Source organism: Malaclemys terrapin, chromosome 9 (genome assembly GCF_027887155.1).
Source record: "Malaclemys terrapin pileata isolate rMalTer1 chromosome 9, rMalTer1.hap1, whole genome shotgun sequence".
In the NCBI taxonomy this organism is placed as follows: Eukaryota; Metazoa; Chordata; order Testudines; family Emydidae; genus Malaclemys; species Malaclemys terrapin.
This window is the reverse complement of record NC_071513.1, coordinates 10,152,970-10,165,378: the sequence shown is the minus strand read 5'-3', so window position 1 is coordinate 10,165,378 and position 12,409 is coordinate 10,152,970. Positions and strand designations below refer to the sequence as shown.

General features: G+C 40.2%; 1 protein-coding gene across 2 annotated transcripts in view; it reads right to left on the bottom strand.

Annotated features, from left to right (window-relative positions):
* AFF2 (ALF transcription elongation factor 2) overlaps positions 1–12,409 on the bottom strand; it is a 403,259-nt gene that overhangs the window by 18,563 nt on the left and 372,287 nt on the right. For both annotated transcript variants that reach the window (XM_054040357.1, XM_054040358.1), the window contains exons 14-18: positions 11,293–11,429; positions 10,617–10,680; positions 6,986–7,122; positions 3,260–3,331; positions 2,813–2,906 (exon numbers count right to left, since the gene is read on the bottom strand). In XM_054040357.1, the coding sequence (XP_053896332.1) occupies positions 2,813–2,906; positions 3,260–3,331; positions 6,986–7,122; positions 10,617–10,680; positions 11,293–11,429 (504 nt within the window). The remainder of the gene's footprint in view (positions 1–2,812; positions 2,907–3,259; positions 3,332–6,985; positions 7,123–10,616; positions 10,681–11,292; positions 11,430–12,409) is intronic.

The following is a 12,409-nucleotide window of genomic DNA, read 5'->3' as shown; positions in this document are numbered from 1 at the left end:
CTGAATGGAATGGCTTGGATTAGATGGTGTGTGTACTGTATATCTGTGTGCATGTCCACAGGTGCAAAGGAGAGGGATCATTGAAATAATCTGGAAGATCTTCAAACCATGAAAAAGCAGCCTTGACATTAGCTCTCCTGAACATCAGGAGAGTGCTGTGGGTTAGAGCTGAGTAGAAAACAGTTTTCCCATCCCATGAACGTTTTTGAGATTTTGAAAAATGCTCTTGTCCCAAATCAGAACAAAAAGATAAAAAAATCTCAAAAAACAATTGAATCAGGCCAATGTTTCGTTTTGTTAATTTTAAAACATGACATTTTGATTTTGACTTTTTAGTTTTTTAAACATTTTAAAACAAAAATTAATTTCAATTTCAATTCAAAATGTCATTTTGACCTGAAAAACTGAACATTTTTGTAAAATATCAACATGAGACATTCTGACCATATTGAAACATTTTTTTCTTTGTTTTTTAAATAGTAAATTTGTCTAAACTGACCCTGTCTTGCAAATAGTTTTGGTTTTGATAAATCTGTATTTTCTGATGAAAAAAAGTTTTGTTGAAAAATTCCTGACCTGGTCCCTGTACTGCAGGCCTAGTAGGGTGACCAGATGTTCCAATTTTATAGGGCCAGTCATGATATTCGGGACTTTTTTTTATATAGGTGCCTATTCCCCCAGCCCCCCACCCCCCCGCCCCATCCCATCCCAATTTTTCACACTTGCTATCTGGTCACCCTAAGACCTAGTGAGTCACCTTCCACATTGAAAAGTGTGCAAAACTTCAATTTGAACAACAGCTCTGTTTAAAGACCCAAACCATTTAATAAAAGGCTTTGCACTCTCCCAGCTGCCCTGTTGAAAACCTTTGAACCATGGCTTCTTTGTGGCAAAGATAAAAGACAGAGAGCATCATCTAGCAATAGGAAAATAATATTTTGTTAACATTTTTCTTTCTTAAATGTGAGTCTCCTAGACTTTGAATACAAAGAGAGCCTGAACATACAATTCACACACAGTTCAAGCCTGTTTCTAGTGCACATTTACCCAATTTTACACTAATGCACAGCACCTTCACTAGATGAAGTCTCTCTTTTGTGTCATTCAATCTGAAGCTCTAAAAAAACACTTCTGAGATTTTTTAACTGCTACTCAAAATATGGGCCTGATTCTTATTTACTCTATATCCACTTTGCTCTGGCAGAGTCAAGGGGTCTTAAAGTGAGAGTAAATTATATTTACATGCACCTTAAATTCCCTTTACACAACTAGAGCAGGGTAAAGTGGCCTTCTTCTAAAAGAGAATCAGGCCCAAAGCCTTTTCTTAGAAAGAAATGTTTAAAAAAATAATGGTCTACTGTAAAATATAAACTATCAACATTTTCCTTCAGAGCCAGGCTGTTTTTCCCCCCAAGAGACAGTAGCCTAAATTCAACATGGAATAAGTCTGAAGTAAGTGGGAATACATTCCATGGAAGATTCTAGGCCAGTGAACGTTGGGTCTAAACCCAGTAAAGTCAACAGAAGAGCTCCTGATGACTTCAGAGGGCTTTGGACGAGGTGCTGACCAAGGAACAAAGCCATTAAAGTTGCAGGGAGTTGTCAAGTGCAGACGTGGGGAAAGTGAGATCCGAATCTGGCCAGAATCAGTAGTTGGTCAGAGCATGGCTGTAGGTTTTAACACAGGATCACTTCCATCCCTCCTCACAAGCATCCTGTCCACCTCTCCCATTGCAGAGGTTAAAGGTGGGGCTTATGTGGTGCAGTGTGAGTTAGGGTTACCATATTTCAACAATCAAAAAAGAGGACATGGGGTGCCGCCCTAGCCCCGCCCCCTCCCACTTCCTGCCCCCCTCAGAATCCCCCTACCCCCTACCTGTCCCCCCCCATCTAAGTCTCCCTGCTCCCTGTCCCCTGACTGCCCCAACCGCTCTCTACACTCCCTTCTCCCGACAGCTGCCCCCAGAACCCCCGACCAATCTAACCTCCCCATTCCCTGTCTCCTGCCTGCCCCAACCGCTCTCTACACCCCCTTCTCCTGACAGCCCCCCCAGAACCCCCAACCAATCTACCCCCCCTGTTCCCTGTCCCTTACCTGCCCCAACCGCTCTCTACACCCCCTTCTCCTGACAGCCCCCCCAGAACCCCCAACCAATCTACCTCCCCTGTTCCCTGTCCCTTACCTGCCCCAACTGCTCTCTACACCCCCTTCTCCTGACAGCCCCCCCAGAACCCCTGACCAATCTAACCCCCCCTGTTCCCTGTCCCTTGCCTGCCCCAACCGCTCTCTACACCCCCTTCTCCTGACAGCCCCCCCCAGAACCCCCGACCAATCTACCCCCCCGTTCCCTGTCCCTTACCTGCCCCAACCGCTCTCTACACCCCCTTCTCCTGACAGTCCCCCCCAGAACCCCCGACCAATCTAACCCCCCGTTCCCTGTCCTTTGCCTGCCCCCTCCAACCAGGCAGAGGGACAGCTGCGGGTGCCACGTGCAGCCAAACAAATAAGGTGTTGCTCTGCGGGGGAGGAGGGAGGGACTCTGGCTGCTAGAGGCCCCAGTGGCTGTGAGCGGCTTTCAATCAGGCACAGCCGTCCAATCAGCCGCGCCGCACTCTGCATGAGGGGAAGGGGGAAATCCCGGACATTTCTACCTTATTAGAAATCCCCCCCGAACAGCCATTTAAAGCTAAAAAATCCGGACATGTTCGGGGAAACCCAGACGGATGGTAACCCTAGTGTGAGTTGCATGAGCCCTCAGTGCTGGGATGAAATCATTCTGTATCAGCATAAATTAAACAGACTAAAGATTACCTTAAAATATTCCATCAGAGATCTGGAGTACTTCATAGCATGGTCTTTCTTTAGTTTAAACATTCTCAAGTAGAGGAGTGATAAGCATCGGTAGCTGCGGTATTTAGGAAAGGATTGTATTAATTCCATTGCTTAATGAAACCTATAAACTATAAAACAAATGCTGATCTATATTTTGCAGTCTCTCTTCCAAGGTTAAAATGAGAAACATAAGCAAATGGAGAAAAATAAAAAAAAAATGCACAAAAGCATTAAAATCCTATCTTGAGAACAGTATAAATTAGACAAATAAATGTTTAGTCAGCTGCTGAAGAAATCCATTCGTTATCCTTTAATAGTTTAATGGAAAACAAGAATAATGATCTTGGGTAAGCTGCTTAAGTAATTCAGTACTTTTAAAGTCCTCTAGGATTTTAGCTGTTGCTACATTGTTGCAATGGGACTCACCATAAAACTGCTAGTTTCTTGTCTCCTTCTGTGGCAGATGAGCCTGTGAAATTCTTGAGTCTCATTGCATACCTTGTAAGAAAGGGGAGGAGAAGAAGAAATTGGGCATTAAGATGCTTCGAGGAAAATTGGTGACACTCTGAGAAATAACTAGATCTGCTTCTAAAACTACAATAAATAATGACCACAATGTTTTCACAGTAATGGGATGAGTGTAACATTCAACAGAAAGCAACACTTAAAATTTGGAGGACTAAAGCAAATGATCAGCCCATTTTCTGGGCCAATGAGGTGAATTATTTCGGAGTGTGTCAATGCTGCCAAGATAACATTACAGCCAGCACTCTGGGGTGACAAGCACTGTATTAGTTTGCAATGAGTGCCGGCCAAAAATGTAAGGTCTCAGGCCTGTTTGCACTGAAGAGGAAAATAATATACAGCTAGGTTTTACATTTAATAGTGTGGGGTTTGAATAACACCTTCCAAATCCCACTCATAAATGCCTCTGCAACATCTTTAAAATATTTATATATGAAGTGGTATTAAATAGAGGAAAGGTCATGTTCATAGCTTTTTAAGTTCCTATCCCCATTAATTTATGATGCTTGTATATTTTGTCTTTCCTTTTTATTTAATTGCTGCTGTCCAACATTTGGGTGATAAAAGGTTGAGCATTCCCCCCCCCCCTTTTTTTAAAGTTGCTTTAACGGAGCACACTCCATTCCATGCATTTAGTCTCTTGAAAATCAATTCATCGCATAAAATCATTGTTCTGAGCCTTAATGCAATTTCACAGGTACTTGTGTTAGAATAAGTAATAGGGTTCAGTGTTGCGTAAGAAAGTTTTAAGGTATCCAGGCAGTCTTGATGAGTTCTCATTTACAAGGAGGTAATGGAGTGGCAGGCTGCACCGCTCTCCTGCTGCCACCCCTGTCATCACGTCCCCGCATGCTCTTCTAGCAAGGCACCCTTTAGCTCCTTAGCATTCTGTCTTTCATGCTCTTTGTTACTGCTCCAGTCACATTGAATGAACGTGGTCAAATACAGAGATGTGTTTCTCTTCAGGATTTGCAGCATTAAGTTAGGGATTTTAGTGTTACAATTAGTCTATACACCTCTGAGAGTCAGATCTCTGACATTTTGAGTCACCGTGATGCTCCACTTGTTTTCGCAAATAAATGACTACTGTAGATACCCACATCTCAGAGCAGTTAAAATGAATGGAATAGATAGAACAAGGGTCTGCCTGTAGACAGCATTGTGATGGGGAAAAGTAATATAAATCTCTTCTACACAGTATCCAACTGTACAAATCTATGTTGAAGTTACATTAAGGGCCACTTTTTAAAAAAAGGCACACATACACTTTCACACCTAATTTGCACCATTCCCACTGTGGCATTTGCAAAGCATGTACTTGCATGTGCAAGTGACCATGCTTGCAGTTATGGTAAGTGTGTGTGCAAATTAGGGTCAACGGCTGCATGCACAATTTTGCACAGGCATTTTTGAAAATCAGGCCCTATGCGGCTTACTTAAAGCCACATTATACTGTTAAATCATCAGTGCTCACTGCTCCAGGATCCCCCAACTCTCTTATTTTGTGAAGAATCATATTGTGTGAATCTCTTAGAGTTCTGGTGAATCATGAGCAGATGAGCAGGGGTTTAGTTTTCTTACTAATGGAACCATCTGTCATTCATAGCTTCATATATTTGAAGGCCAAAAGGGACTATTATATCATCTAATCTGACCTCCCGCCTAGCACAGGCGACAGAAATAGAATTTCATCAAATGGTTCATGATCAACCCCAATCATCACAGGGGTGGTGTTGCTTTAAAAATGTATATAAACACAACATATACCAGTGGCCCTAAGAGTCTCCTCTTTCATATGGGAGAGATGTCAGGATGGTAGAATCTGGAAAGGGTGAAGAGCAAAATTCCTAGTCTATGACGTCAACTGTAGACATCAGCACGGAGATCTAATTTACTTGCACAGAACACAGGTTCTGATCCTGCACTATTAAGGTCAATGGGGGCTTTGCCATTGCCTTCAACATGCACAGGACAAACCCTTAGACACTAGGGTGAAGCGTGCTATAGATAACCCTAAGCTAGATAGATAGAACCACTCAGCTTTGCTTCACACTCCTCCAAAACATGCAGGCTACTTATCAACAATTATAATACTTCCGACATAGCACGTTTCATCACTAGATCTCAAAGTGCTTTACAAAGGAAGTCAGTAAGATTACCATCATTTTACAGATGGGCAACTGAACAGATTTGCCCAAGGCCACCCAGCTCTCCTGAGTCCCAGTCCAGGGCTCTCACCATTAGGCCACGCCCCCGCCCCGACATACCACTCTCATGCCATTTGAAGAAAAGATAATGCTACTGTTTACTTTCTCACACCGTTTTGTGCTTATGTATTGCAGCACATAGACTATATTGAGTGACCCACAGTTAATGAAGGGGAAGACTGGTATAGCCTTAATTCTTAATTTCACTGTTCTTCAGGGTTTAACTCCCATCCTAAATGTTGCATGAACATCATTTTTGTGGCATAATCTCTTTGATTGTTCTTCTTTTTAACAAGTGTTGTATGTAAATACATATTTTAAAAAATGTAAAAGGCTTTTTATTTACCTGAGAGTCACAGCTTCTTCAGATCTGATACATTTTATTATGTAAATAACCTCCTCATTCAAAATGTAAAACATGCATTTTTTTGATAGACTCTAATAATTAATCTGACACATTAGAGTCTCTCATATAAACAAGTCCCATCAAAACAAACATTTGGCCTGATTCTGCTTTTTTTCCTCCACTGGTGGAAATTAGGAGTAATCCCACTGGAGTTAACGGTATTATACCAGTGTAAAAATGATGAGAGCCAGAGGGGAAGCAGAGCAAATGGGCAAAATCCTGATTGCTTTAATCACAATTAAATGTAATCCTATGGATTTCAATGGGATTATCTGGGAGTTAAGAGAGCAAAATCTGGCCCATTCGTTACTCCGTAGAGTAAATTCTATGGAGTCTACCCTTTAGGGCAGCTATGGAAAACAGGCACTGATTTTCAAATACTAACTCAGGCCTTTTAATATTAGGCAAAGTCTCTTATGTTCTGGACTGAAAAATTACGTTTAAAAAAATTAACTCAGTGAATTTCAGTGGGTTTTTATATTCCTTTAACATTAAAAAAAATCCAACCAACCACTCTCTGTTTGTCTGGATATACACGTGCAAAAGTTGCTCTCTGGATGCGACCTTATATACCAAGTTACAGCCTGGAACAATTTTTTACAGCCAAGTTATAAACCTCTGCAAAAACAGGGTTTAGAATAGAAATCTTGATCGACTCATTTTAATGTTTTGAATTATAAAACTACACCTTTTAAAAGACAAGTGTCATTGCCAAACGGTGAAATTACTATACTTTACTTCCACCCACTACATTTCAATTTTAATTTTATGAATATTGCAAATTATAACACTCACATTATAACCTCTAAAGGGGATAATTTATAAAAGCGGTGTCCATCAATTATAAATTTTCCATGACATTAATAAAATGGCAAGAACTAATTATGATGACTTCTGAGATGAAGATGCCTTGGACAAATCATTAATATGTTGAAATGATATTTTTTAAAACAGAGCAGGTTCTAATTATGACTGAAATGAGATTATGAAAATGATCACAGAAAGGACATTAACCTGATGAGTTCCACAGTCTCTGAGTACATGGTGTATGGGGATTTAGCTTCTAATGGATCTCGCTCCATAGCATTCCCGCACTCAATGAAGGAGAGAGCAGCATCAGCATAATTCACTGCTTTGCCGAACTTCTCCAACTGAAATAGGAAGATGAAACTATCAAGATGATGCTTCAGCTTTTATTTCCAGCTAGATAGAGCACAGTGTATACAAAGCAACATTGACATTAAAAATGCATACATTAAAGAATTAAAGCCAGGTCATGTTTTCACCAAGCTGGACAGATAACATAGGGCCAAGTCCTCTGCAAGCGTAAAAGAGTGGAGGTCTGTTGACTTCAATGGAGCTACACCGATTTATCCCAGCTGCGGGTGAGACTCAGTACAGTCTTTAAAAAAATCCACGTTGCTCCTTTGATATACTAGGGACTAAGTTTGAACGTTAGTATGCAAGAGGTAAGTAACAAATCTATGCCACTTGTCAGGAAAATGTGACATTCCTTTGTGATTGTTGACCCTCCTCCCACTCCAAAATCTCATCACTTATCTTGCAAATGACACCCTGAAATAGTGTTAAAAAAGTAAAAAAAATATAGCACCGCTAAATATTTTATTTTACTAGAATTTTAGTGCAAAAAGGTTTTGAGCCCTGATAATGGTGGTGATTAAACTGACTTAGACATACTGATTCCTTTCTTATGTGTAATGAATATTATATATGACATTTTTATAGTAAGTATTTTATAATAGTATTTAACATTTTCAATTTCTGATAGGTGGATGTAAAACTTTCACTAATATGGCATTTAATGTAAAAGAATCAATAAAGCTGAAGTCTTCAAAAATGTCTTTGTATGTCTCTATCAAAATATTTTCGATGCACCTGCACACGTTTTCTATTCACAAAATGGCAGCTGCTTATAACAATAGATTAAAGTAGAGCTTTATAAGGGCATATTTTACTCTGCTGCTACCATTTAGTATCTCTCCTCACAAGACACATTCCACACTCTCTATTTTCATGGGGCGCTATCATGTAGATTTTTACCCTATTGTTCTAATTGCACAAAATTCAGCCTGGCAACAAAAGCTTGTTTTGTGTGTGCTTATGTGACAGATGCCCTCTTGGCTGACACAATGGGGAATGAACCAGGGATCTCCAGAGTTAACAGCTTAAGGCTTTGTAGCTGCAGACCGTAATGACTCATATCCTCTGTGGACTGGCACAGAGGGGGACATGTAACGCCTTCACCAGTGGGTTACACTCATTCTATAGTACCCTCTGAACAGTCAAAAGGGAATGCAGACCTCATCTCATTCCTCTCTCTTTTCCACCAATCACTTCCCTTGTTTTACCCAAGGCAAAACTTTGTTTTGGGTGTTTTTTGGAAGCTAGTTTTCTGTACAATACAGAAAATTATTGTAGCTTTAAGCTGACTTAGCAAAGGCGCATCCTCTTAATCAATGGCGATAAAGCCATGGGACCTAATTCTGCTCTCACAAACAGCAGTGTAAATCCAGGGTAATTCCAATGAAGTCAATAACATTTCTCTAGTTTATTGATGGTGCAAAGGAGAGCACAATTAGGTCCATTATCTCCGGCATGTTGTACGCTCTGTGTAGTCATTTGTTCTGATGACAGTGTGCCTAATCATAAATGAGTGGATCCCTTGCCCCTCTTCCAGCCAAAGACGGGTTTACATTGGGCCATTTCGGAATATTTCAAGCACCCTTGCTTTTGCCAGAAGTCCCTTCTCTGTGCAAGCACAGCAGCATTGCTTCCACATCTCGTTAACATTTCCTGACACTTGCAGGGGTCACACACATTATCTTCCCAGGCACAACACCACATCTTTCAATGTGGCGTGCTTCATTGTGTCAGCCCAAAGTAACCAGAAGCAATTGTTTCCATAGGACAACTAAAGCCATGGGACCGTACGGTAAATGAGTTGCTTGGAGAAATATGTGTGCAACCGCATTTGATGAAAAAATAAAAAAAGATCTAAGTAGTGGAAAGAAAAGGCAGATACACAGTTCATGGGCATTTGTGGCTGCTAACAACTTATACCACAGCAGCTGGCCTGGCATTCTGATCAGAGCACTGGGGGTGTCAAACTACATGTGACATGAAAGGCCTGCCTGCGGGCAACAACATGATGTGCCATGCCTTTTCTTGTTAGTTCTGCTTGAGAACACCCCTAATTCTGCAAGGCATAGTCAAAGGTAAGAAGATGGGAGACAGGTCAACACTGTCTTGAGTGAATCAGGCTGTGGAGAAAAGCGGATTGACATAGCATGTTGAGACCATCATGAGCTTGAGTCTGTAAATATTTGCTAGCATAGAGCAGGCAGGTTTATGCCACAACGATGTGTGTTTTCCTTAAAGGTCAATCAGCTGCAGGAGGTGTTGTCAGTCTGCTTCTGTGAGCCTTCCCTGCGTATAGATGTCAGGATTCTGACTCAACATGCTCTACTGAGTCAGTCTTAAGTAATCAGCGTGGGCCACCTTCTGTAAATGGGCATGTCAGGAGGTCTGACTTCTAGCTTAGTGACAATCAGGGGATGTTGCCAAAAACCTGAGCCTGAGTTCTGCAGGAAACACACTGAACAGCTTCGTGCCCCTGAATCAGGGAGTTGAAATTGGCAGCTTGATCCCTTCTCTCTTTGCCACATACCCCAAAAGCTGCAACATTCCTAAACAATGGGTGCTACATTTTTTTGTTGTTTTTGTTTGCAATCACAGCCATTTGCAGGCATGAATGATAGATTCTTTGCTGTCAAATAAACTGATTCGCAGGAAAAATATTGTTTTCACCCTTAAAATAGATAATTAGCCACTCAAAGACTATTAGTTGTCCCTGCATATGATTTGTGGGGGGAAATTTAGAGGCCAGGCTCAATTTTATTTTATAGTGACCTTACTTAAAGAAATAAGAGAGTTCTATATCACTAAGGCTGCGTAAGGGAGCTGCTGCATGGTACCAGCTGCAGCAGACAGGATCAAAATCTCCATTACAATGCAATGGCCGTACTGCAGAGCTGGTCAGATAAAGTTTGATGGAGCCATGGCCCATCAAAATGAGCAGTTTCATCTAAATCAAAATGCTTCACCAAATTGGGTTGATGTCGTGAGAAAACCAGAAAAAATGTTTGCCATTATAAAAATGTCTTTTTTTTCAACTTTTACAGAATGAAACATGTCATTTGAGATGACTTCCTTTTTAAAAAATTGTATCACATTATACATCATGTAATATAATACAGTTATATCATAATGATTCAGTCGAGCCAATGTTAATTTCCGCTTGGAATTTTCCTTCACAGAGAATTCTGAAATTTTCAGTTTTGAAATCCTTCGGAAGACAAAACTTCTTTTCTCTGCACAGCTCTGGTAGGCCACCTTAATAGGAACACTGTGTTAAGAGTTAGGAACAGTGTTCAGACTTGGGTTTGCTATGGTCGGCTTATATGAAGTCTGATCCAAAATCCACTGAGGTCAATAGAAAGATTCTTTTTGGCATTAGTAGTCTTTGGATGAAGCCCACACTGTATAAGTTTACACTGGATGATCCCTTCAGAAACACACAATTTCAGTGCTTGAAAAAAAAGGCAGAAAATGGATGGAAACTTACCAGTGCGTCCGCTTTGTGCTTTAGCTTCTTAGCCTCTTGCATGTAATAGTCTGCATTGTGAAGCCTAAGGAGACAAGTTCATTCTTTCAGGGCTACATTTTTATACTGTTGGACAAATGGTATCTGAGAAGAATGCTGACCGTTTCTAATAGACAAATATGCCCACTTATTTGTTTAAATTTATTCTGATATTAATACGAAGCTGCTGAATGTAATGATATGCTTAGTGAGCATGTGACTGATGAGCACAAATGGCTAGCTATGGAAAACAGCAGCCCAAAGGGGGCCATTTAATGTGTGCCGAATAGAGGAAAAGGCAGAATAACTCAAACCGATTAACTCTAACAAGTTTCCATTAGAGAAGCTAAAATAAAAAATTAGGGAAGAATTACCCTGGAATTCAACATTTATAATCTGAAAACATTTGTCAAAAAACTCTTAATAAATGATAAAAAATCATTTGTCAAGAGAAAAACTCTGTGTATCATCATGTATTGATGTTGATGCTAAGGGCCCAATTCTGCCTTTATGTCACAGGCACATCTCCCATTATTTTGCCAGTGTGAAGACTGTTTATTCAGACCCCAAGCATATAACTCATATTTAACACAAATGGATTATTAGACATTTAGATAAAATCTTACTCCACATGTTTGGACTGTTTAATACTACATACATGTCATCAAATGTTATTTTAGGTCTTCTTGACTCAGATTTCCCATTGGAGAGTGTAGGCATTGTAGACCAGATGTCTGTTTCTAGATGGTTGGTATCAAGGAGACTGTTTGTTGGTCTATGGCGAGATTCCTCCTCCTACAGAAGAAAATTTTCATTAACTCCTTAAACTTTGACCCAAACACCTTTATGTGTTAAAAACACTGAAACAAAACAAGAAAAACACATAACTGGCACAGCTTGAGGTTAAAATTCAGATACTTGTTCACATTTTAGGAACCTCACAAATCACCCTGCTTTCCCGTCTACTACAAACCCACTAGATTAATTAAGCACTGTGATTACATATTGCTCACATGCCTGACCTCATTAACACATGCTTTCAGAAAGGTGTAAAGTCAGCACTGATACCACAGAACACTATTCGCTGGAGACCCTTATTAAAAGTGTTGGGAGGGGAAAGAGATTCTGGAGCATTAGCTGATTATAAGCTAGAGATATAACATATGCAGTTAGAGTCGGCAATTGGAATTCATTTGTGAACTCTGTTTATAATCAGATGAACTAAATTACAGATTAACCAATGAACTATGGAAAAGCCCTATAATACATTTTAGTGGGGGAATATTTCAGATACCAACTCAGTGGATAAATCAAGCATGTATCTGACGGATGATGCTGGGATTGAGGGAGGAAACAGCCTGGTGGTTTACATAGCACTGTTTATTTGCTGACATATGCAGTTCATTTTGGCATTGATTTTGGTGGAAGGCATGTGTACTGCTCTGGCAGTTTGAAATAAAGTGACATGATGATATCAGAAAGCAATAGGGACAAGCGAATAAGGTAAAGTGAATTGTCACTTACATTCTAATGCAACTTGAATGTTTTCATTTTACAATACAAGGTTGGCAACCTTTCATGACATGGGAAATTGTGAAAAATGGGGCCAAACACACCCATTTCTGCAACAGTCAAAAGGCAATGGAAGCAAACAAGAAAATCTTTCATTACGGAGACTCCATAATCCTTTCTAAAATGGTCTTAAAATTAAGCATAAATTACCATTTTTCTCTAAAAGTAGGTATCCAATTGCTGTGAAATTTCATACAGGGTTA